General features: G+C 34.0%; 1 protein-coding gene across 1 annotated transcript in view; it reads left to right on the top strand.

Moving 5' to 3' along the window:
• Positions 1 to 26,802, top strand: part of col4a4 (collagen, type IV, alpha 4) — a 103,240-nt gene that overhangs the window by 47,081 nt on the left and 29,357 nt on the right. The window contains exons 5-28 of the mRNA XM_009291835.5: positions 321 to 455; positions 542 to 586; positions 2,595 to 2,711; positions 2,846 to 2,914; positions 3,120 to 3,155; positions 3,293 to 3,355; positions 4,232 to 4,267; positions 4,996 to 5,037; positions 5,118 to 5,198; positions 5,514 to 5,558; positions 7,347 to 7,409; positions 9,725 to 9,769; positions 10,182 to 10,235; positions 10,328 to 10,388; positions 12,314 to 12,418; positions 12,613 to 12,705; positions 13,400 to 13,462; positions 15,551 to 15,640; positions 18,658 to 18,818; positions 18,920 to 18,992; positions 21,440 to 21,546; positions 23,204 to 23,387; positions 25,437 to 25,505; positions 26,261 to 26,368. Of these exons, the coding sequence (XP_009290110.1) occupies positions 321 to 455; positions 542 to 586; positions 2,595 to 2,711; positions 2,846 to 2,914; positions 3,120 to 3,155; positions 3,293 to 3,355; positions 4,232 to 4,267; positions 4,996 to 5,037; positions 5,118 to 5,198; positions 5,514 to 5,558; positions 7,347 to 7,409; positions 9,725 to 9,769; positions 10,182 to 10,235; positions 10,328 to 10,388; positions 12,314 to 12,418; positions 12,613 to 12,705; positions 13,400 to 13,462; positions 15,551 to 15,640; positions 18,658 to 18,818; positions 18,920 to 18,992; positions 21,440 to 21,546; positions 23,204 to 23,387; positions 25,437 to 25,505; positions 26,261 to 26,368 (1,945 nt within the window). The remainder of the gene's footprint in view (positions 1 to 320; positions 456 to 541; positions 587 to 2,594; positions 2,712 to 2,845; positions 2,915 to 3,119; positions 3,156 to 3,292; positions 3,356 to 4,231; positions 4,268 to 4,995; positions 5,038 to 5,117; positions 5,199 to 5,513; positions 5,559 to 7,346; positions 7,410 to 9,724; positions 9,770 to 10,181; positions 10,236 to 10,327; positions 10,389 to 12,313; positions 12,419 to 12,612; positions 12,706 to 13,399; positions 13,463 to 15,550; positions 15,641 to 18,657; positions 18,819 to 18,919; positions 18,993 to 21,439; positions 21,547 to 23,203; positions 23,388 to 25,436; positions 25,506 to 26,260; positions 26,369 to 26,802) is intronic.

Below are 26,802 nucleotides of genomic sequence, written 5' to 3'. Positions count from 1 at the left end.
TATATATATATATATATATATATATATATATATATATATATATATATACACACACACACACAGTACAGGTAGAGAGTTGAAATGTCCTTTATTATGGCTACCATTGAGTAGTTCCTGGGTCAAGGGGTCAAATCAAGGGAAGCATCTTTTTGGTATTGAGAACCATTATGAGATCATTTTGGAGCTAGTAACATAGGCTTGAGACATTTATTTTAGATTTTTAACATAGTTTTGTTTCTTTTGCTATTGTAGGCTGTAAGGACATTTGAAATAACTAATAGGTATTACATGATTAATCTTCTCCCTCTCTTGTTTTGTAGGGGAATCCTGGTATGTTGGGTCGACAGGGCCCCCAGGGGCCCCAAGGTTCTCCTGGCCCCCCTGGACTTCGTGGTGATAAGGGTGAACGAGGAACAATAGGGTTCCCTGGGGTGTCCGGTCCAAAGGGAGAACTGGTACACAGAAATGCAAACACACACATACATGATTCTCATATGACTTAAAACAAGAGCCTTCATTCTGTTGCACTGTTTTATAACAGGGTGCTCGAGGAGTTGAAGGCCATGCTGGATTAGATGGAGTGCCTGTAAGTGATAGTATTTAATCATAGAAATCATTTCTATTATCAATTAAATCAATTTTGTGTTATAATTTATAGTTGAATTGTAGCTAACAGTTCATATTTGCTTACATAATTCATGAATTGTATTTATAAAACCTAATGCTTTTATTTCAGTGTAATATGTGGAATAAAAAATATTATATTATGTTATGTTATAATTTATTATATTATATTATATTATATTATATTAAATTATATTATATTATATTATATTATATTATATTATATTATATTATATTATATTATATTATATTATATTATTAGAGATGTTTTAAAATTCATAGCATTTTGAATGCATTCTTGCATGCTTTACAAACAGCCGTACTCAAATTGCTTTCAAATACCACTTAAGCGTAAAATAATCATAAATAAATTTTGGAAACTTTAGGCAGCCACACAAGCACCCTTCCTCATGAGCATTTTAGTGTACAGTAAAAAAAATAGGCTTAAGCACCACCTGCTGTTCAAAAGTGGCTTAGATCTCTATCTGCTGTTATAAACTACCCTAGAGCGCCATCTCCTGTTACAAACTAACCTAGTACATCATCTGCTGTTTTAAAAAATAACCCTAGAGCACCATCTGGTGTTAAAAACTAGCCTAGAGCCCCATCTGCTGTTAAAAAAACTACCCTAGAGTGTCATCTCCTGTTACAAACTAGCCCTAGAGCGCCATCTACTGTTAAAAACTAGCCTAGTACATCATCTGCTGTTTTAAAAATGAGCTCTAGGGCACCATCTGGTGTTAAAAATTAGCCTAGAGTGCAATCTGATTTTAAAAGCTAGCCTATACGTCATCTGATGTTAAAAAACTACCCCTAGAGTGCCATCTGGTGATAAAAACAAGCCTAGTACATTATCTGCTGTTAAATAAAATAGCCCCAGAGCAGGGGTGACCAACCCTGTTCCTGGAGACCCACCTTCCTGCAGATTTCAGTTGCAACCTATACCAAACACACCTGCCTGTAATTATCACGTGGTGTTCAGGTGCTAATTAATTGGTCCAGGTGTGTTTGATATGGGGAGCAACTGAAATCTGCAGCAAGGTGGCTCTCCAGGAACAGGGTTGACCACCCCTCCCCTAAAGCATCATCTGATGTTCAAAATTAACCTAAATCACCATCTGATGTTAAAAACTAGTCCTAGAGCACCATCTACTGCTTAAAACTAGCCTAGTACAATATCTTCTGTTAAATAAAATAGCCCTAGAGCACCATCTGGTGTTAAAACTAGCCTAGAGCGCCATCTGCTAACAAAAACTAGCCTAGTACATCATCTTTTGTTAAAACAATAGCAGTAGAGCACCATCTGGTGTTAAAAACTAGCCTAGAGCACCATCTGCTGTTAAAAACAGACATAGGCTGCGTCCGATACCGCCTACTACTCAGTAGGTACTGCATTTGAATTTAAACGTACTACTCGGCCGTTAGAAAAGTACGTTCTATACAGTATGAATGTGAAAAGTATGAATGGAATTCGGACGTACTACATCCGCCATTTTGTCATGGTCATGTGACCTACCTGCGTCAGTTGCGTCGCCTCACTTCCATTCATGAATTCTCTCACGGGGCATTATGGGATAGTGCAGCGTGCATGGGATGCGCACTTCAGAATCTCGCCGAAACTAGTAAGTCATCCGGGTACTTCTCGCCTACTCATTTTCGAATTCTATGAATTCGGACATACTACTCGGCTCGCATACTGATTTAGCATACTATATAGTATGGAAGTTTGCGGTTTCGGACGCAGCCATAGTATATCATTTGCTGTTAAAAACTAGCCTAGTACATTATCTATTGTTAAAACTAGCCTAGATCGCCATCCACTATTTAAGAGAAAAACGATACAATAAATTATACTAAGTTGATTTCTGGAACAAATTTTCACCACAATAATAATATATTTTATTGTATAATGCTTTTATTAGTAATTTACTTGCATGGACTTATACCAAATGATGTCGGTCATCTTGCAGGGCCATCCTGGGCCTGGTGGTCTTCCTGGGCTTCCCGGGAAGGATGGCTGTAATGGAACCAAAGGGGAATGTGGGCTGAATGGTGAGGTGGGACGCCCCGGCCTTCCAGGACCTGTGGTACGACTCCATGCCAAACAGCTCTTGAATTCAATGTGAACTGATCTTGACATTCACCTTATCTAATCAGTAATAAAAATCTATCCACTGTCAATGTTCAATGTTTTTCTTTTTCTCTTGCATGTGTGTTTCAGGGACTGCCTGGGTTCAAAGGGGCCAAAGGAGAACCGTTTTATAGGACGATTTATCTACCTGGAAAACCTGTATGTTTTATGCTGTTCATTTGTGTTATGTTTTTTAGCACTGACTATATATTCCATGCAGATAAGAGTAAATATTTAACTTTCTGCAGATGTTTATGAAAGCCAACGTGTTAGATTTTTTACACAATGCATGAAATACATTGATTTACTACATTAAAATGATCTTTTTAAACTAAATCTGTCAACGTGTTACCCTTGTTAACAGGGTGCCGACGGACCACCAGGAATGGTTGGACCACAAGTATGTCCTAAGTGCTGTACTTATATCAACCATGTTACTTTGCTGTAATGCACAGGGGTTGTGTTATATTCCAGTATTATTTATTAGTTACAGTAGGTTTGTTTTGTTTTTGTGTCTGTGTTTGTATGTGCATAAAGGGACTTCAAGGCATTGCTGGCCCAAAAGGTCCTCCAGGATGGGTGGGATCTGACGGCCCTAAAGTAGGGAAAGAATTCTTATTGAATACTGCCATTCTTTTCTTTTTCTTTTGACAAAGCATTTTTGGATGCATAAATATATGTTTAGTGTTTTTTTTTCTTTTTTCGCTGTTTTTTATTCAATTAAAGTTTGTTTTACTATTTGTCATAATTTCTGAAATGATGCAAAAACTAACATTTTGTATTTTAAAATATAATTTTCTATTTTAAAGTGTTTACAAATGTCATATTTTAGTACAGTATGGAGTTATACATACAATACAGACTTCTCTTTTAAATAAATGCTGTCTATAGGACGCAATACAATAAGATATTTGTGTAGCCAAAATTGGAACTGATCTAAGATAAAAACTTAATAAAATAAATTAATAGACACCAATATACAGTATATGTTGGGGCAAATATTAAATAGAAATTTTAATAAAGAGGAAAAATCAAGGTAACCAAAAAAAATAAATTATATATATTTATATATATATATATATATATATATATATATATATATATATATATATATATATATATATATATATATATATATATATATATATATATATATATATATATATATAATTTTGTTGAATGTGTAGTTTTTATGCAATATATTTTAATTTACATGTATTGTCTTTTTATTCCTAAAGATGTTAGGTGACCAAACTCTTATTCTCATGAATATAACTGTACTAAACTGGAATACTGTGATTTAAACTATAATAACTGTAATAAAATGCACCAAAATATATTGTCTGTATATGAAAAAAATATGGAAAAGGATCAAAATATTAGTGTGTGTTTGTGTGTGCGCGTGTGTTTGTGCGTGTGTGTGTGTGTGTGTGTGTTTATTAATTTGTTTAGTTTTTCTCTCTTACTTTTTTTTAGGGTAAACCAGGTCTTAAAGGTCCAAGAGGGCCACCGGTGAGATTTGCATGTACATGCCATGTCCTGTTTGTGCTTTTTAAAACATGTAGTATAAGTCTGATATCTCTCCTATATCTGTTTGTAAAGCATAAGCTCAAATTGTGCACTGTTTTCATGTAGCTCTTTAATTATGAGTTATGTCACTGAATGTAAACATTCAGGGCTGGAACAACATGTGTATCAGTATATTAGAGTTGTGAAACAGTGTATTTTAGACACTACATTAAACAAATTCCATGTAGGCCTCCCTCTGTTGGTCACTTTGTGAATTTTTTATGAATGTATGTTCCTGAAAGTAAACTCTTATTACAATATTACAATCAAGGCTTTTGAGCTGGGGAGATACCTTTTCAAAAGGTACATTTTTGTTCCTAGCAGATTTCTAAAGATACATAATAATACCTAAAAAGTACAAATGTATACCTCATAGTACCTTAAAGGTACAAAAGTAAACCTTAAATTTACAAAAGGGTACCCTAAAGGTACTAATGTCCACCTGTACAGTCCAAAAGTGTACTTTATGAAAGGGTACCGCAAGAGTGACTGATTTTAAGTATTTAGAAAATAACTGCCTTTGGATGACTTTGTGCTATGTGTAGATCCTTTTCATATTTGAATTGCAACATTAAAAGATTAACATGTAAAAAAAAAAAAAACTCTGACCCCCTGTTGTGAGTAAAGTAAAGCTGTTTATATGATGAATTTTTTTTTCTGTTTCTATTTAGGGAGACCCGGGTAGATCACTGGCAGGACCAAAAGGAGATGAGGTGAATATAACGCAGAGCAACAGTGGCTTTACCTCATGCATGAATGTTTGTTTATCGGCAGAATCATGATTTTCTTACAGGGTGATCAGGGTATTCAGGGTGATCCAGGTCCATTTGAATATGTGGAGCCCAACCCAGAAGACTACATAAAAGGAGAAAAGGTAAAACTCCCACATGTGGACTGAGTTTACAGTTGTTGGAAAACTGTTTACGCCACAGGATAAAACAATAATACTAGAAAGAAATCCACATTCTTATTTAGATCCTAACTTTTATTTCTTTTTTAATTGTCTCATTTCTTGTGTCATCTTTTAATTCTCTCGTCTAAACTGTATTTTTATTTTATTTTATTTTATTATATTAATAATTTACTTTATTTTATTTGATTCTATTCTATTTTTTTTTTTTTTTTTTGAGTTGAAAAGATGCAATAACCAGTTTTAGCCATATATTTATTTATACACTTTTTATTATAGGGGGAACAGGGACCAAGAGGGTATATTGGAATACCTGGTCAGGAAGTAAGTATTGCTGTATTATTTTACTTCTGAATTAACACTGCAAGATATACTTTATTTAAAATCAGCCCCTATATACAATCACTTACTAAACAATAATACATTAGTTCACTAATTTAGTATAATGAGTGAAATTTATTTAAAAAGGTCTTCACTTTTACATACTTTGTGCTTGCTGTTTAAAATAATTTGGAACTTGGCAATCCAGCAGATCCTGTAGTAATGGAAATATTTTTCTAGATCTCAAGGAATGGAAACCATTATGTCATGCAAGGTAGCATGCATAAACCTTAATTAAACAGTTGTTAGATGTATGTGATATAACACTTTATTATAAGTCTGACTGGAATACTTGATTCTGATTGGTCAGTCATGGAATTCCAAAGGAAGTTATTCTGAGATAACACCACATCTCTCTGGTGCCACCTTGTGTATGCTCTATTCATCTGTTATTTAATTTTTATTATTATTTTCATTAATTAAAGAATTAATCAACTATTATGGCTCCAAACAATGTTTTTTTCATGTTTTGTGACAAGTACCCATGTAAAAAGTTGGATAAAATACATCCAGATATCAGGGATTGGTTTAGGGAAAGGAGCGATAACTCATGTGCGGGAAAATGATGGGTGTATTAATAAAATATAAAACAAAAACCACCCAGAGGGGGAAATCATAACTAAAAGAAGAAAAAAAACAGACTTGGCTCTGTGGCAGGGAAGTTTAGGACAAGACAAGGCAGAAACATGATGTACAGTACAACAGATGAGGAACTGGCAGAGGACAGCAGACATGAGGAGACTATAAGCAGAACACATTAACAAACAAACAGGTGAACACAATGAACTAATAATAGGTTAACCGGGAGGGTGAGACTAGACAATAGACATGAGAGCACATGACTAAATGGGAAACAACACAAGCCATGTGCTCACAAGAAAACAGGACTAGAACACGCAGCCAATGAGAGAACCCATTAACCGTATGTTCACATCCTGTGGCCAAGTGTGAACACAGGCCACATGAAACAAATAACGGCAACACAGACAGAACGCAAAACACTAGTGCACAATAAATAAAACAATTACCATGCACTCACATATGCGACATGCATGTTACAATCCCAGCGCAAACCGAAACCAACTAGACTGGAGCACTGAGAACGAAAACAAAATGCCACAAAGAAAACAACAAACACACCAGGATGAGAATGCGCATCCCGAGCATGCCCGAAACTCACGACTCGACTGCGGCCAGGATGGCACTTATACTAAGACAGAAAATAAGTGAGCTCAACATACAAGACATGACAGGACTAGTGTCTGGACTCGGCCACCTAAACAAGTATTAACAAGACCAAATCAAGAATCCTGACACCATATGGTTGTATTATGCAGAATAAAGCCTATTAGTCTAATAAAACAGAACTTTTTGTTGGGCTGCCGATAAGCCTGTCAGGCTTTATTCAGTGATAACAACTTTAACCCTTATACATATATACTACAATAAACATGTTGGACCAATGGGTGGATAGATAGATGGATGGAGGATTTAGCTGCCATCCTGTGGCAAGTTACATGCATTAATTTGACCCTCTCAGCATTATAGAGATCCTTAGCCACTGAATGTGTTTCGCTAATTTTTGCAGTACATTGTGGGATTGAATTAGTAATGTCTACAAAATGATGCCCCTCAAATAGTGTTCTTTCTAAGGGTATAGGGATGACACAATTTTAATGTCAGTTGTGTGTTAAAGTTATTAATGTGTCATTGCATTTATGTGTTTTTCAGGGTCCTGAAGGGCCTTCAGCAGAAAAAGGAGAGAAAGGAGTGATTGGGCTGCCTGGAGTCAGAGTAAGACTGTTCTCTAATTTCCATATAAGTACATATACTTCTAAACACTGCAATCAGCTGATCCAAAACTAGCACTGACCAAATCAAATGTCCTTACACTCAAATCTCATATTACTTTAAACAAATATATATATATAGCATTTCCAACTTACCAATCAAAACATTTTAACAATTCATAATGCTGGGTGCACATAGAATGCGAATTATTGGCAAGAGTAGTTTACATACAAAATCAATGCAAACATGCAAATATTGAGGCATTTCTGCACTTGAGTGGAATATTTGTGTGAGGTGAAACAAATCTATTCTTCGTACGTGGATTACTCAATTAGTTGGATTTGGTTATTGACCATTTGACATGATGCTGGATCGTTTCGTTCTTCAAAACTCATCCGAGAGTTGTTGTCATAGTAACAGTCCTGGTAGCTCAAACCTGCACAGGAGCAGGTTTATTTTATATAAACAGGATTAGATCGGGTCATTTCAAGCAAAGGTAAAACTGTATTTCTTTGACACTTTTAAGTTATTGTGAGTTACAGTAGCAAGGCCTAGCATTATTTATTTGTATTTTTTTTCTTTTTCTGTTATTTTATTTAGTTTTACTTATTGAGTTTTTGTACCTCTATATAATTTTTTATATACTTGTAATTGTCTGTATACCTCTGGCATTGTTTCTTGCATTACAAAAAAAGCATGCGCCAAATGCTGACTTTTTTTTCTTACAGTAGTAACCTATAGATTATATACACTTGGTAAAATAGTAAAATAGTTTTAAAAAAGATAATATATACACATTTATAATAATTAGTATTATTTAATATTAAATAGTTAATAATATTTATTTTTATGTATAAAATGTTTAATATATATATATATATATATATATATATATAAATAACATATGCAGTCTGCCCTCCAAAATAAAAGTATAAAAACGGGGGTGGTTCTCCCCAAAGGGATCAAACAGGCATTTATTAATATGGATTTTTAGATGCAAACATGCACTATTTTAAGGTACTGGTCCAGCTTGAGTACAATTTGTGTATAATAATATTAATTTATTCATTTTATTTTCGGCTTAGTCCCTTTATTAATCTGGGGTTGCCACAGCGGAATGAACCGCCAACTTATCCAGCATATAACTTATCATACACTATGGACAATTTAACTTACCCAATTCACCTGTACCGCATGTCTTTGGACTTGTGGGGGAAACCAGAGCACCCAGAGGAAACCCACGCGAACTCAGGTAGAACATGCAAACTCCACACAGAAATGCCAACTGACCTGGCTGAGGCTCAAACTTGCGACCTTCTTGCTGTGAGGCGAAAACACTACCTACTGTGCCACCGCGTCACCTGTATGATAATAGACATACACAATATTCAACAGTTTTTTGTTTGTTTGTTTGCTTGCTTGCTTGTTTGTTTGTTTATAAAGAAATAGTTTATGCAGTCATGCACATGTTTTGACAGCTAATATGACGGTGATTTGATGCTTTAAAAAAAGTTGAAGACACTTTTACCCATATCAAAATGCTTTTTTGATGCTAAATTAATTTTGAATTCCTTATGCCGATTAAGAAATTAAAACAGGCCAAGGCTACTATAGCAAAGAAAATCTGCTCTAAATGTAAAACTAAACAAATTGCTAAATACTCTCGACACATGAAAGTGTAAAGCCTGCAGCCCACAGCAAAGGCATAAAGTTAATATCATATTTAACAAACCAAACGGACTAAGCCGAATAGAAAATGAATGAATGAATAATATTTAAGAAATCGTTTACTACGAATTTTATATAATTTTGCTCACATGGATAACTGAATATTAATCAGATGATGTCATTACGCTGCTTTGCTGTCAGCCAATCGTTGCATTGCTGATCATGATTTTGAGGATCGATAGATCTGTCCTTCACAACACACGCAGAGATCTCTGATAAGTTCATCCAGACATTTTAATCTGATTCGCGAACTTGTTTGAAGAACCAAATTAGCCAGAGATCAGTTATCAAGATTAAAAGATCCAGGATCTGCCATATTATCTTAGATCATTTAAGCGAGCTACAAAGAACAAACCCCAGTGAGTAATCTAGAGTGAGTAACTAACCTACTGTATACCTACCTACTGAGTCTTTACATAGTATTGTCAAATGAACCAAATTTCATACATTCAGATCATGCAAGTATGGGTTTACTGGGAAACAAAGGCAGAAAACTAATTTCACACCTTAAATTCTCAGCTTGCACATTTTAGTGATATATTTTGTAATAGATTTATTCATGTTATTATAATTCTCTTTAACAATCATAGGGTCCACCTGGATATCCAGGCCAAACAGGGCGTCAAGGACCTAAGGTACACCTATAAATAATGTATAACTCTTATTATTAAAGGAATAGTTCAGTCAAATATGAAAATTACCATATCCTTTATTCTCCCTCATGTGGTGTTATACCTTTATGATTTTCTTTCTTCTGTTAAACACAAAAGAAGATATTTTGAAGAATGCAGGTTGCTGGCACACATAGACCTCCACAGTAGGAAAATAAATTACAATGGAAGTCAGTGAGTGCCAGCTGCCAGCATCTTTTTAAACTATCTGCTTTTGTGTTCAGCAGAAGAAAGGAAATCTAGTCAAGTCAAGGATATTTGTGGGTGAACTATCCCTTTAATAATTATTGATTGGATTTAAACAGGTTTATTCTAAATAATTAAATGTTTAATAACAGTTTTTGTGCAACTTTTGATGCATTTTTTTCATATACAGGCTGAACGTGGTGTGAATGGTCTCCCTGGTCTCTATGGCACCAAAGGGCTGATGGTCTGACTAAATAAAAATGCTGTAGTTAGAGATATCTACACCTGTATTGTTTTGTCATTCTGTCTCTTACGCTTTTGTTGTGAATGTGACAGGGCATCCCGGGTGACCCTGGGCCTAAAGGAAAACCGGTGGAATCTCAAAAATATGTGATAGGTAGTACAATACAACAAGTACACAACTACATTGTAAACATGTATTTTGCTGTTATAATAGTTTGTAAACTTGTTTTGGAGGTCACCTACTGTATAACAGGTTTACAGTACATCGATTCATTCATTTTCCTTCAGCTTAGTCTCTATTTCAGAGGTCGCCAGAAATTATTCCAGCATACGTTTTACAGAGCGGATGTCCTTCCAGCCGCAACCCATGCGCATTCATTCACCCACATTATTTCCACATTGTATGATTATTTTCACTGGTCGTGAGATTTTAGATTTGTGCGCACTGTAGAAAAATTTTTACTGAAGGAAAGACAAACAAAAGACATCAGAATTTCAAATATAAAGACATATGCATCACCATATGGGGCATAAGAACAGGACGTGTGTTTTGACCTCACTTCATTATCATTGTTCATTTATTCACTTGCTGAAAATTAGAACTTAATTTAGAAAAACTTTTGAAACAAATCTTTGCACTTAACAAACATGTAGGCTAATGGATGTCTTCAGGGGAGTGCGTACAACACCGCTTCCTTATCAACGAAAGTAAAGGAGCAAAGTAAAGAGTAAAAGTAAACTAAAGAGAAAGTAAAGAGGCCCGATAGAGAAGGCGTGTTCTTTATCATCGCTTCAGATGGTCTGTTTAACTGTTTTCTCACTAGTGAAGCGTTCAGGTTTTCCACTTACAAAGTCTGCCATGTAAATAGCAAATGGGCCATGGCGTGACACAACTGACTCTAAAGAGAATGGGAGATGAGACTGATTGGTTTAATGCACGTTATGCTCAAAGCACACCCACAAATCATTAGGAGTATAAGCACAACTCCGTTAGACCATGCGCCGGGGAACAAACCTTATTTTTCTGCCCTAAAAATTTTGAATTTGCGCCTAGATCAGTAAAATTGAGCCTGGTATAGTGTAGATGTAAAAGTGTCTGAAAGGATTAGTTTAATTTAAGTCTCTTTAATCCCCTTAGTTATTTTGAGAGCCTCCTCTACTCTGATTGGTCATGTGTTTCAGTCTTTGGTTACTGGTGTAAGTAGCTGTAGGTTGAACCATTGATTGGTTACTGCTAATTCTTTCTGGTGGAAACCTTATGCCTATTAGCACATATGGTAGTGTTTACAATTATGGGTAAAATCTATATTATATTATTACTATACTATACTATACTATATTTAGTTACTACTGTATACTATACTATACTATATTTAGTTACTACTGTATACTAGACTATACTATACTATACCATACGATATGATACGATACTATACTATACTATACTTTACTATATTTAGTTACTACTGTATACTAGACTATACGATACGATACTATACTGTACTTTATTTAGTTACTACTGTATACTATACTGTACTGTACTTTACTATATTCAGTTACTACTGTATACTACACAATACTATACCATACCATGCAATACTATACTATACTGTACTATACTATATTATGTTTAGTTACTACGGTATACTACACTATATTTAGTTACTACTCTATACTATACTATACTTTATTTATTTATTACTCTATACAATACGATACTATACGATACTATAATATACTATACGATACTATAATATACTATACTATAATATACTATACCATACCATACCAATCTATACTATGCTATACTATACTATACTATACTATATTGAGTTACTACCGTATACTATACTATACTATATTTAGTTACTACTGTATACTATACTAAACTATACTGTACTATACTTTACTATAATATTCTATAATATACTATACTATTTTACATGTAAAATCTTAAATTTTTGCAAATGGTATTTAATGCTTGAATGTTTAATAAAATATAAGTTATTACATTAATATGTTATGTATGCACTTACATGTAATGTGTAATTAATTATATATATATAATGTTTGATGTAGGACTACCTGGAGATCCTGGACCACCGGGAAATCCTGGAGCACCTGGTGACAGAGGGTTGATGGGTATACCTGGACCTTCTGGTGATCCAGGACTATCTTTACCAGGTTTGAGCTACTTTAAAATACTGTAAATAAAAAAAAATACAGAATAAAATAATTACATTATAAAATTTAACATGTAATTGTTTTGTATCTCTCTTAGATTGTACAGTTTATGCCAGACCCACAATTCACTGCTTGCTGTACATTATAAAACTTGTGTGTGAAAGCTAAACATTCAGAATCTTCACATTCTTTAGGTGCAATGGGTGACACTGGTTTAATGGGTCTCAGTGGACTCAAAGGACAAAAAGGTGGCGCTGGAAGCATATATGGGTCACTCTTGAGCTACGGTAATATATGTCGATAAATGTTTTTTCTCTAACAAAACTGCACAATACATTTTATCAGATGATTGAAAAGAAGTTTGGCATGTGTGTGACTGAAATGTTTGTTAAAAGTTGTAATTCTGTTCTTTTTATTATTTTTAGCTTCAATAAATTATTTTGTCCTAAACGTGATACATTGTGCAAAGGATGTAAATTATTATTATTATTATTAGTAGTAGTAGTATTACTATTATTATTCTTCTTATTATTATTATTATTAATATTATATTATTATTATTACTATTATATAATAATTGTTACTATTAATATTATTATTACTATATAATTATTGTTGTTATTATTATTATTATTGCTATTAATATTATTATTTTATATTATTATTGTTGTTGTTGTTACTATTACTATTTCTTTGTGAAAACCAAGACACCATTTTTTTTATTCATGATTGACCCTTTCAGTATTTATCTAAATATAATGGTTATGCAGCTTTAGAAATTTCAACAGTTTAATCAATATAATGCATCTTTTCTGAGTCTAAATATTCATTTCGTTTTGTGTGTGGGTAAAATCTTACTTACACAAACTGGTGTACAGTAGTCTGTCGTTTTCCCACACCTCTTATTTTAATGTCACAAAAAAAAGAGGGAGACTAGGATTTTCTAGATAGTTTTGTAACATATGATTGCTTGTCTTTAAGGGGAACCTGGAAAACGGGGTTTTCCTGGACCTAAAGGACAAAAAGGAAATCCTGGCACTCCTGGTGAGTTCTTTTTTTTTTTTTTCTCACAAATTCTTCGATTTTTATTTTATTTTATTAATTAATTTATTTATTTTTGTCTATTGTCAATCATTCGTGACGAGAGGATGTGATTGTCTCTATATGTATATATACAATATATGTAAAAAAAAATGCATGTAGAGTAAGAGAAAGACTTAAATATTTGTTCCAAACCAGTTTGAGTGTTGTTGTTGTTGTTGTTTTCGTTGTTGTTGTTAAACATAAAATAAGATATTTTGAAGAATGTTGGAAACCTGTAACCATTGACATCAATAGGAAAATCAACTAATATGAATGTCAAAGGTTTCCAATATTCTTTAAAGTATGCTCTCGAACTGTTTTGGTAGTCAAGGGTGAATAAATGATGGCAGAATGTTCAGTTTTTAGTTTTAGTTTAAACCATCCGTTTAAAGCAGTCAGATATAAACTTTTAAGAGCATGTAAATGTTTATCTACTTCCCATAGTATCTTTGTTTACATTAGTGATTGTCTTTTTTTCTGTTTTGTAATGTTATAATAGTCACACTAATCTATGTATCTTTTATGTGATGGTATTGAGAATGTATTTCTTGTCTTCAAGAGCATGTCTTATTTCTTGTTTTGCCTGCTTGCATGTTGTGTTTATATGCATATTCATCCTGTCATGCTGTCAGCACTTGTCTGTGTTATCTGTCATGTGTTTCGAGTGAATAGTTTGCAGTGAGCACAACATTGATACATTTACAAACACACTGTATTAATACATGTAAGTTACAGTATTAGGACCCTATCATACAACCGACGTAATGTAGCGCAACGCGCGACGAAATTTTTGTTGCTAGTTTCAGCTTGGCCCAAGGGCCGTTTTGACGTTTTGCACCACGCTGTTTAAATAGCAAATGCATTTGCGCTCATATGTGTGCCCATAGGCGTTCTGGTCTAAAAAAGGAGGCGCATTGCTGGCGCGTTACTATTTTGATTAACTAAAATAAACTGTTCAGTAGACCAGATCAAAGCCGGTCTAAAGTCCAGCGCAAAGCGCGTTAGTTGTGTGCCTCACTTACACATTGCTTAATACACACAGGATATACAGCAATATCTTTACTTATGAAAAAGAATTAAAGGACTAAAATATTACAAAAATTATTATTTTCTAGTCTACATAAATATAAAAACCATAATTTCATGCTTTCTTCATGTCAGGGGGCTTTTTCAGTTTATTTATAACAATTTGCTTTTGTATAATGTTATCATTATTTGCAGTATTATTTATTATATTCATATTTATATTTGTTTTATTAAAAACAAGCTTAGATTTGCCCACCTGTCAGGTTTTAGACCACATGGGGCGCAGCATGTGTATAACTCATACACTTTGTTATTATTGTTCATTTATTCGTTTGCTGAAAATTAGAACTGAATTTAGAAATAGTTTTGAAACAAATCTTTGCGCTTAAACAAATGAAATTAATTATGTAGGCTAATAGATGTCTGTGCGTACAACACGTTTCCCTATGTAAGAGAGTGAAAGTGAAAGTAAAGGATGAGGAGGCTTATCTCTCATTCTCGCGCTGCAGATGCTCTGTTTAGCTGTTTTCTCTCTAGTGAAGGGTTCAGTTTTTTCTCTTACAAAGTCCGTCATGTAAATTGCAAATGCGCTACGGCGTGACACAACTGACTCTTTAGGGGAATGGGAGACGAGACTCTGATTGATTTATTCTCAAAACACACCTATAACTCATTAAGAGAATAAGCTCAGCCCTGTTAGACCATGCGCCACAGTCTAACTTCATCATTTTTCTTCAGCTGTCGCCACAGCGGAGTGAACTGCCAACTTATCCAGCATATTTTTTACACAGCAAATTCCCTTCCAGCTGCAATCCAGTACTGGGAAATATTCCTACAAACACATTCACACACATACACTACATAAATAAATTCACCTATAGCGCATGTCTTTGGACTATGGGGGAAACCAGAGGAAACCCACACCAACACAGGGAGGACATGCCAACTGGCATTGTCACTGACTCAAACCAGTGAAATTGGTACATTTAAGTTCAAAAGCCAACGTGTCTGTCTTTGTTAAAGGTTATTACTGCCTTCCTGGTGAACGTGGAGATCTTGGACGAAAAGGAGAAAGAGGGATTGTCGGATATAAAGGTGTCCAGGGGAGAAAAGGTAAGGTTTCATACCTAAATATATGTTTTTATGATTCTTGTCTTAAAAATAATGTATACATAAATAGGTAATGTACATCACATCATTTTTTTAGAAAGGTTTGGGTTCAGTGAGATTTTTTTAAAACAAATTGACATTTTTATTCAGTGAAAATGTGTCGATTTGATTAAAAGTAATTGTAAAGATGTTTAGAATTTTTTAAAACATTTATTTTTCAAACGATTGTAATTTTTTCTTTTTTGCTATTCATCTAGGAAATCTGAAGCACATTTAACTACTTGCAAATTGTAAGAAAAATAATACACAATATCATTAATTTACTTTATCATTCATTAATTTTCCTTCGGCTTAGTCTCTGATTTATCAGAAATCCCCACAGTGGTATGAACTGCCAACTATTCCAGCATATGGTTTACACCACGCATGCCCTTCCAGCTGCAACCCAGTGCTGGGAAACACCCATACACACTCACGTTCATACACACACTCATACACTATGGCCAATTTAGTTTATTAAAGTCACCTATAGCGCATGTCTCTGTACTGTGAGAGAAACTGGAGCACCTGGAGGAAACCTACGCTAACACGGGAGAACATGCAAACTCCACACAGAAATGACAGCTGACCCAGCTGGGACTTAAAACAGTGACCTTCTTGCTGTGAAGTGACAGTACTAACCACTAAGCCACCTAATTTAATTTAGTTTTGATGAAATAAATGCAGTTTTAGTGAACAAAAGATTTTTGAAAACAGTTTAAAACGTATTTTAATGGTAGTGTAAACCAGTTAGGAAGAGTATCTTTTTAAACAATATATTTTAATTATTGATAATGTGCTATGGAGGTTCACATTAATGATACATTTTAAATGGAGTGTGCACCAGTGTAGTGAGTTTACTTTGCTCTTTATTTCTACAATATCGGATTTGTCTCATTAATACATTTATTTGTAATATGTGCATATTTTATTACAAAGTTATGAAGAGCTTATTTGCAGAAGTGCTATCAATTTGTCCATAGTTGTTATAAATTGATTGTACAGGGAGAGGAAAATTGTCAGACATAGGGTTTGAACCCAAGTCTCCAGTGTCAGAGTCTGAAGGCTTCTCCGCTGAGCCACAAAAGGGCAATGAACTCATCAACGGGACAGTACTTGCACTGTGAGAGGTTTATTTACAAAACATAAACATCCAGACTTGAAACCAAAAAATGCAGAGATGACCAAAGGACTGGTTAACGGAGGAACAAAAAGGCCAACAGGCAAAATATCTCTGGAAAAACTACAGCGAGAGAAACACATCCAAAAAACTAGAAAAAGGTAGGGATGGCAGCCGTGAAACTGATGTTTCGAGACAGTGTCGAGATCCCGAAGCGCAAGTGTTTCGAAACACTGCACCGAAGCATGATCCGAAACCCCCAGGTCACGTGACTAAAGTGTTTCGAAACACCTGGTCACATGACTAAAGCGATTCAACGCATTGATAATTTCAGAAGTGTTTCGAAACCTGGGGAATCTGGATTTGACTAACATGGTCAATTTTAATTTCTCATATGGCGTAGTGGGCCGTGTGTGTGCACGTTGTAACTGTTTCAAGTTAATTTTGGGTTCGAATCCCGACTAGTATAAAAACACCAAAATCATGATTTTATGTATTTTAATCATGTTACTGTTTTATGGTGTAGTCTTGATAGGATACAGCTGCGGATACACCATCAATTTAGCATTATTTTTGTAACACTGTAAAACAATAATTAATATTTTTACAGTACAGTGATGGGTTTAGGTTTTGGATAGACGTTAATAAAATACTATGGGACATGTAATTAATAATATAAATAATTATTGTTAACTTCTGGACACAACTTTATCTGATCTAGCAACAACCCTGTTTTATGACCAAAACAATACTAATTTATTTACAAGGTGTTTATTCGGATGTCAGAGCAATGTTGAAACAAAACGATACAAAAACAAAGCATTACCAACTGGTATTAAAGCATTTCAAAATTAATTGTATCAGCCTGGAATCGAACCTACTATCTCCGGATGGTGATCACGATCTCTAACCACTCGACTGAACCACTTTTCGATTCATTGCTACAAAGTGGGGTTTCATACCTCAATTTGTTTAACAGTTCTTTGCTGAAGCTGTTTCAGTGTAATGCTATTAAAATGACCACTAGGTGGCACCGTAGAATGGTGTTTCGCAACGTTTCGAAGCTTCGACACAGTTGCTTCGACTGTTTCAGTGTTTCACGAAGCCTCGCGTTGCCCACCACTAGAAAAAGGCAATGTAGCACAAGACTCTGAGTAGACTAGACTTTAGAGAAGCAATGTAAGACTTATGATAACCAAGGGCTAGCTTAAACAATAACCGAGCAAAGAAACGGGGGAACTAGTCAACTTAAATACACAAGACATAACAGGACACATGTGAAAACAATCACGTAATTACTGAACTTAAACAACACATGGGAAGAAATAGAGACATCTAGTGGAGAAACTAAATCATAACATGTAAAAAATAAAGTCATGAAATGACAGATCCTGACAAAAACCAGTTGTAACTTGGAGTTAAGTTGACATAACTTAATTTTTATTATCATGCACAGTTCATTTACATTATAATTTTAAGGCAATGGCTTTACTTACTGTTTTTAGGTAAAGTTACTAATATCAAAGTGACTGAATATTTAAACAGGTTTACTCACTTTTCAGTAAGTGAGTAGTCAACTAATCACTTTTTTAAGTGTGCATCAGAATAGCATGCTTAATTCAGTGTTACGTACTGTTTAATTTTGATAGGTTTAAACATTTGCCTGCATTTTCTGAGTAAAACTTGCTTCACTCTTCACTTGCTTCTACAATTTATTTTATTATGTAAATATGAGCATCTTGAGTGTAGCTGTCCATGGTGCTGAGTATTTTTGCTGTGATTTGTGTGCCCGTTAGGGGGCAGCAAAGTATCTTTTTTTAACTAATATGAACACACCTGCTTATTTCACATTCTTTTATAGGTCCTGATGGAGGATGTGCATGTGATCCTCCTGGTGATCTTCCTGGGGATCCAGGCCCTCCAGGCCCTCCGGGTGAACCTGGTGATCCCGGGCAGAAAGGTTTCAGAGGCCCCCTTGGTGAAATTGGACTCAGTGGAGACAATGGTGTGAATGGGATAACTGTATGTAAACCTGCTCGAGATTCATGTGAGAAAATGTGAAAATGCATTGTGTTTGCATGTGTAAAGGTGTCCGGTTTTGTGTGTCTGTTGTGAATTCTTAGGGTTCCAGAGGCTTAACAGGTCCCAGAGGAGTGAAAGGAAAGAAAGGAGAGGTTATGACGTTAAGCATAAAAGGTGAAGTGTTTTAAATATTTTAAGACTAACCACAAATTGTGTAAAAACCAATTGTGTTTTCGTGTTATTATTCTGCATAAACAGGGTGTGAATTACAGCTGGATTTGATTAAACTAATTTACTCGTGATCCCCATGAAGGACATCAAAACAAAATGTGTGTGTGTGGAGGGTCTGCTTTTTATTTATTTATTTATGTATTTATTTATTTATTTATTGATCACTTTATTGTTTTTTAAACATTCAAACACATTGACTTTCACATTTGGTCTAACAAACATTTACACAGCATTTAACAATAAGAGATGCAATATAAAAACAATGCATATGAAAGTATTCAAAAAACAGCCATGAAAATTATAGGAATAAAACAATACAAACCCATACAGACTCCATATGAACAGGCGGTCATGAGAAGAGCCAGAAATATTAGTGCTGATTTCAAACATCCTCTTTTCAGTGAATATCAGCTGTTGCCATAAGGAAAAAGACTGTGAATGCCGGTGTGTGAAACTAATAGACTGAAGCTTTCGTTTGTTCCTACCTCGATAAAACTGTTGAACTTTACCAATAACACTGCATCTGTAGTACATTAGCACCTGACTGGGTGGTCCTGTGTTTTATATATTTCATATTTATATACGGTCTTATTTTGTAAACAATGTATGTTCTTAATTGTTTTGTTTGTTTTATTTATTTTACTGTCTGTTTAGAGCAATGTTGTAGCACCTTTTTGCCCAAGACAAATTTCCTCTCGGGGACAAATAAAGTTTATCATATCCTTTTATTTATGTACTTACTTACTTACTTACTTACTTATATAATAAATAAAACTGTTTATTTATTTATTTATTTATTTATTTATTTATTTTATATATGCAATATATATACAATGCATATCAAAGTATAATATTTTTAGATAAACACAATATGCAAATAATACATGAATAAATACAAATTTAAAAAAAAAAACAACCTTCAGTTTTAATCTTAATTTCAAATTAACTATTTCCTGTAGAATTTTCGTCTTTAAAATAGTCTAGGCGTTAAATAAGTCTTAAATTGTACAAAATTGTTTTAGTGCTTAAATAATAGTAATAATAATAATAATAATAAAAATGACACATGATGTAAAATATATATTTAACCATGCTATAATGGTTTATAGAATTTTGGTATATTTTCCTGTATAGGTGCAGCCAGCAGTCTGAACAATGTCAGATCTAAACCAAGACACTTTCTATCTACATACAGCATAACCTAAAAGTAAAGTAAAGGTGTATTTTAATAAATGCCTATGGTCGCACATGGAAGTTAAACAGTGATAAAGTTAGCTCAATTTGCATTGTTCATCCATTTATCAGTGAAGGAATGCAGGCTTGTCACCGCTTTGCATAATTCACTGTTTTATATAAATAATGGGTCATCTTTAAGAATCTCATGACTGTTGAAACAACCCATCAGAGCATACTGTATGTCAGAAACTGCTAATTATCCCATAAAACACTAAAAACAAGTTTGATCCAATTCCTTTATGCCCTGGATTATGTATATTGAGTATGTATGAAGACAGTTGGGCTTTGTCTTCTAAAGAAAGAAAAATGATTGACTTATGTTTAATACAAGCAAGGCGCTGTTTTGCTTTATGTTGGAAAAATGTTAATCGCCCCTCCATAGGACTTTGGTTGAGAAACCTTTATAGCATGCTTGGCTCTTGAAAAGCTCACATATATAATAAGGAAAAAATCCTCTGAAATTTGTGATATCTGGGAGGTGTTTTTGAACTTTGTAAAAAAACGAAGAAGCTCTGGAAGTCTGAAATTGTGTAATGTTAATTGGTGTTTGATTAGAATTATTTATTTTATTTATTTATTTATTTATTTTTAATGATTATTTATTTTTTAGTAATTAATTAATTTACTTACCTAAATTTTTTTTTCCTAAGCCTGTCTAGGGTAAGTTTTGGGTATTGGGGTTTGAATTATTGTAAAATCTTCAAAAAAAAATTCAATAAAGACATGTTATACAAAAACAAGTTTGATTGACCGATGAAATGTCATTAAATTAAATATATGAATTTGGTTCAGTTTCAATGTTAAATGTCTGATTATAAAATTGTAGAATGTCTTAATCCATAGGTCTCAAACTCAATTCCTGGAGTGCCGCAGCTCTGCACAGTTTTGCCCCTGCCCTAATCAAACACAGCTCATCCAACTAATCAAGGTGTTCGAGACTACTGAAGACTATTAAGCAGGTGTGAGTTGGACGTGGTTGAAGTTAAACTATGCAGAGCTGCAACCCTCCAGGAATTGAGTTTGAGACCATGGTCTTAATCCATAAGCTTTAAGCCTTATATTTTTGGTTGTAGATCAAATCCTGATCAAATGCCTCATTGTTTTACATGCAAACTTGTCAGAACTTATCATGTATTTTGTCAATTTTGTTAAAGGGGAGAAAGGTGATCTGGGTCCTTCTGGACAGCATGGAAAACAAGGGTATACTGGGAAATCGGGGGTTGATGGGATAGATGGCGACCCTGGAGATCCTGGACCTTTGGTAAGCCATTGATTTAAAGAGTTTATGTGTACATCAGTGCTGTCAAAAGATTAATCACGATTCACTGCATCCAAAATAAAAGATTTACATAATATACGGTATATATAAACAGAAACATACATGTAAATATTTGAGTATATATTTATATGTATAAATTAAATATATATATATATATATATATATATATATATATATATATATATATATATATATATATATATATATATATACATACATACATACATACATACATACATACATACATACATACACATACATACATACATACATACATACATACATACATACATATATATATATATATATATATATATATATATATATATATATATATATATATATATATATATATATATATATATATATGTGTGTGTGTGTGTGTGTGTGTGTGTGTGTGTGTATTTATATTTAATTTATACATATAAATATATACTATAAATATAAATATATCTCAGGGTTGGCCAAACTTTTTTTTATGATGGGCCAAAAAGCAAACTTGATTGAGGGCTGTAGGTTGAAGATAAAAATAATAAACTGTATTACATTAAAGTTTTCATTATTAAGTTATTACCGAAAATGTCATAATAACTACAAAACTTTGCTTTATGCTGTATGTTTTAATTTAATTGAAAATATAATGAATTTATTACAGTAAAAAAATAAACAATCCTATTAATGACACAATAGAGTTCAATGCTGAATGCACTAATCTGCACCTTGATTTGCCTTGATTTGATCACCGATTTCTTGTGCATTGCCCTCTAAATCTGTCGAGTGACAGTATTTACATTTCTAAAAATCTGATTCATTTACAAAACAAAACAAATTCGAAAACAAACAAACAAAATATTGCATTAAATTTTGAAATGACAATCTCTGTGAAAGATGATCGCCAATTCTCCCTCTCAAAGGTTAGCATGGGCCAACTTTGGCCCGTGGGCTCTAGTTTGAGCATCTCTGATATATATTTTTTAATATACACAATATTTATACACAGTCAATAAACACTCATTATGTAAATGTAACTTTTATTTTGGATGAAATGAATCATTTGGCAGCACTAATATAAGCACTAATAATATTTATAATAATATATACTGTATATAAGATATTTTAGGTGTCTTGAACAAATCACTTGATTAAATGAGACTCCAAACCACCTATTAGCAGTTTTCGTGTCATGTTTATTTATCCATGGCAGGCCTCAACCAGCCAAACAACCATCACAAAAACACACTCAACAAAATATCTTAATTATCATCATCAAAAGTATGCTATGCTAATTTTTGTAAATATTATACACCCCAAATATACATGCATTGGTTTGTAAAAGATCACAAGCCACTAAAGACTGAAGGATTGATGCTGAAGATTCAACTTTTGCCATCACAGAAATAAATACCAGTTTAAGATATATGTACTAAAAAGTAATATAAAGTTAAGCGACAGGTCATTACTGCATCTTTTCTTTGTATTAATTTAGCTGTAAGGTATAATGTTCTTTCGTTACAGTTGTCAACATTTGACAAGATAAGAATGGGTGTTGTTTAAAAGTTTTAGGGCAACTTTGATTAAAGGTTTTGATCCCCTTCAAATGTGTTCAGATGGATTTATTATATATTTTTTGTCCTTCCAGGGAGATGATCTCTTTGGTCCACCAGGTGACAGAGGGTGTCAGGGCGCTATTGGTGTGAAAGGTGTCAGGGGTCAGACTGGACCTCCTGGTGGATGTATTATGGGGTCAATCGGGCGACGGGGGCAACAAGGAGACCCCGGACCTCAAGGCCTGGCGGGATTCCCTGGCCCTAAAGGGCTTCAAGGTGAAAGTCACAGCGCTAACACCAGTTCATATTCTAGTAATATAAGCCTCACAATGCTACAGCTGTACTGGCCTTATTCAGCAATGCGGAAGTGCGCTCCCTTTTTCAATTGTTTTAGAATGTCCGATTCAGTCGCCTATGGGAGAAATAACTCGGAATAATAAACGGTCAAACTCATAAAACGGTAATAAACGGTCATGACTATACAGACAAAGCAGAATAATATAATAATAAAATATCAGTTTGCAACATAAAGCATCATAACAAGCTGTTTTTAACATCTAAAAATCAATGGAAGGGAATGAGAGCGGAAGTCTTGAGCCAAATAGATTTAAATTGCAATGCCTGTTTATACATCAAGAAAAAGGTCAACATAGTTTAAATAAATGTTAGTACAGAAGATTTCAAATGTTTGTGTTCTGTGAGAATTTTTTATTTTTTTAAAAAAGGAATTAGTTATTTTATTTAAAAAGAGTGCATTAAATTAAATTAAATTAAATTAAATTAAATTAAATTAAATTAAATTAAAGTGATAATTATTAAAAGTGAGAATTCTAAGGTTATGAAGGTTTTGGTCACACTTTTAAAGACATAGTTCTCATTAACCAAGCCTTTTAGCTGAATAAACACCTAATTTGGTGATTATAAATAGTTAGTAGTTAGGTTTAGGATTAAGAATGTAGAATAAGATCATGCAGATTATGTACTTTATAGGTTCAAATACATAGCCAGTATCTTAATAATAGGCAGGTAGTAAGCCACAAGTAATAAGCCAGCAGATAGCTCTCTGCAACTCTCACATGGATGCCCACTGAAGCTAAGCAGGGCCCAGTCAGTACATGGATGGGAGATCACATAGGAAAGCTTGGTTGCTGCCAGAAGTGGTGTTAGTGAGACCAGCAGGGGGTGCTCAACCTCTGGACTGTGTTGATCTTAACGACCCAGTATAGTAAAGGAGACTCTATTCTGCTCAATAAGAGCCATTTTTCATATGAGACATTAAATCGAGGTCCTGACTCTCTGTTGTCGTTAAAAATCCCACGATGTCCTTCGAAAAGAGTAGGGATTTACCCTGGTATCCTGGCTAAATTTGCCCACTGGCTTCTGTCCATTATGGCCTCCTAACCATCCCCATAGAATAAATAGCTTTATGTCTCAATCAGCTGATGTGTGGTGTGCGGTCTGGCGCAATATGGTTGCCATCGCGTCATCCAGGTGGATGTTGCTCACTCATGGTGGGTGAGGAGATTCCCCCCAATGTTTAAGGACTTTGAGTGTGTGTGTGTGTGTGTGTGTGTGTGTGTGTGTGTGTGTGTGTGTGTGTGTGTGTGTGTATATATATATATATATGTATATATTTATATAAAATTATATATATGAAAAAATTGTATATATAAAATAAATTATTAATTTAGTTGTGAGAATTGGACCTTAAATTAAAGCGTGACCCAAAATGTTCTATTTCAAACAAATGCTGTTGTTTTGAACTTTCCATACATTAAGAAACCCTAAAAAAAAATGTTGGATTGGTTTGCAGAAAAATGTTAAGAAGCAAAGGGGCTTTCAGTATCAGTTTCAGCAGTCTTGAGCGCCAAATCAGCATATACTATCCACATTCAGCTATTACAGCCTAAAAGTTATTGTAGCAATTGTTGATCATTTTACTGCTTTTCTATAATTTAATCAATTAAATATATCCCTGTAGTACAAATCCAGTTCCTGGAGAGCAGAAGCTCTGCACAGTTTAGCTTTAACTCTAATTAAACACGCCTGATACTAACTAACTCAGTCCTTCATGCTTGGTTAAAACCTACAGGTAAGTGTGTTGAAGCAGGGTTGAAACTAAACTATGCAGAACTGCAGCCCTTCGGGAACTGGAATTGACACCTGTGATGTAGAACGTCAGAGATTTCTTTCAAAAGCGCTAAAAGTCATGCAGACCACTAACTTAATATCGCTTTTGATGGACAATGATTATGTATTGTAATTGTGTTGTGTATATTGTATTGTAATTGTATTGTGTATTGTAATTTGTAATATTCTTGATAGGTGAAACTCTGCCCTGTGGACCTGGCATACCTGGACCCCGTGGTTGCAAAGGGATGCCTGGTGGTATAGGTAAAATGTATAAAAGTATTTACTATATAAAACTGTGTGTGATGGATGGTTTAGAAAAGAAATTAAATAAAATAACAATATCGCTGCTTATAAATGTAGAATTACCCCTGCAGCTTTATATTTTTGCTACATATATGTTATAAGTCTTTAATCTGACATTGTATATGCAATCAGGGCCTTATTAGTCAAATATGTTTGATTAATTTACTGTTGTAGTTGACTACTTAATGATGACTCAGAGGCCAAGCACACACAGAAGCTGAATATGGTTGTCAGTTCACTTGTTATGGCTTAAATTCACTTTTTATTGTGTATTTGACTTCCAAAATAGTGTGGGGTAGTGGCAACCACATTTACACCATATCTTTACAGTGTGTACAGGGCTAAGCTGAACACTTAGGTGTTAGTGATGTGTTTTAATTAATTTTTTTCTTCTGTATGCATGCATTATTAAGCATTAAGTAAGAAATAGAGGCACTAATTTTCACTCATACATGTTGCCAATGCCAGATTTTGTTTGAAAAGTACAAAAATGTAACCCGCAAAAATAAATAAATCTAAAACGATATTTTTGCCACCTGCATATGTCTGTTTTAATGTTAATCAAATTAATCATAATAGAATTTGATGTATGTTCAATGGTGCTTTATGTGTTAAACTATTGAATTGAATTCATTTTGATTTTGCGGTTTCATTGTTAATTTTGCAGTGCTCATGATTGTGATTGGATCATCAAACTCATTATTATTTTCTAGGTGACAAAGGTAAGCTTGGAAATCCAGGCTGCATAGGACAAAACGGAACAAGGGGACCCAAGGGAGAAATAGGAGAACCTGGGGATTGTGGAATCACTGGACAAAGAGGTAAAAGAGATTCAAGCAAATGAGAAAAAAAGAGCTAAAGGCTATATATTTATATATATATACTCACCGGCCACTTTATTAGGTACACCTGTCTAACTGCTCGTTAGCGCAAATTTCTAATCAGCCAATCACATTATAGCAACTCAATGCATTTAGGCATGTAGACATGATCAAGACATTAGGAAGGGGAGGAAAGGTGATTTAAGTGACTTTGAATATGGCATGGTTGTTAGTGTTGGACGGACTGGTCTGAGTATTGCAAAAACTGCTGATCTACTGGGATTTTTTTTCTGTGAACACACAACACGTCATACCTGAGGCAGATGGGCTACAGCAGCAGAAGACCACACTGAATGCCACTCCTGTCAGCTAAGACCAGGAAACTGAGGCTACAACTCACACAGGCTGACAAAATAGACAATAGAACATTGGAA

This window comes from Danio rerio, chromosome 15 (assembly GCF_049306965.1).
Source record: "Danio rerio strain Tuebingen ecotype United States chromosome 15, GRCz12tu, whole genome shotgun sequence".
In the NCBI taxonomy this organism is placed as follows: Eukaryota; Metazoa; Chordata; class Actinopteri; order Cypriniformes; family Danionidae; genus Danio; species Danio rerio.
The sequence above is the reverse complement of the archived record's forward strand: the minus strand, read 5'-3'. Positions and strand labels throughout refer to the sequence as shown.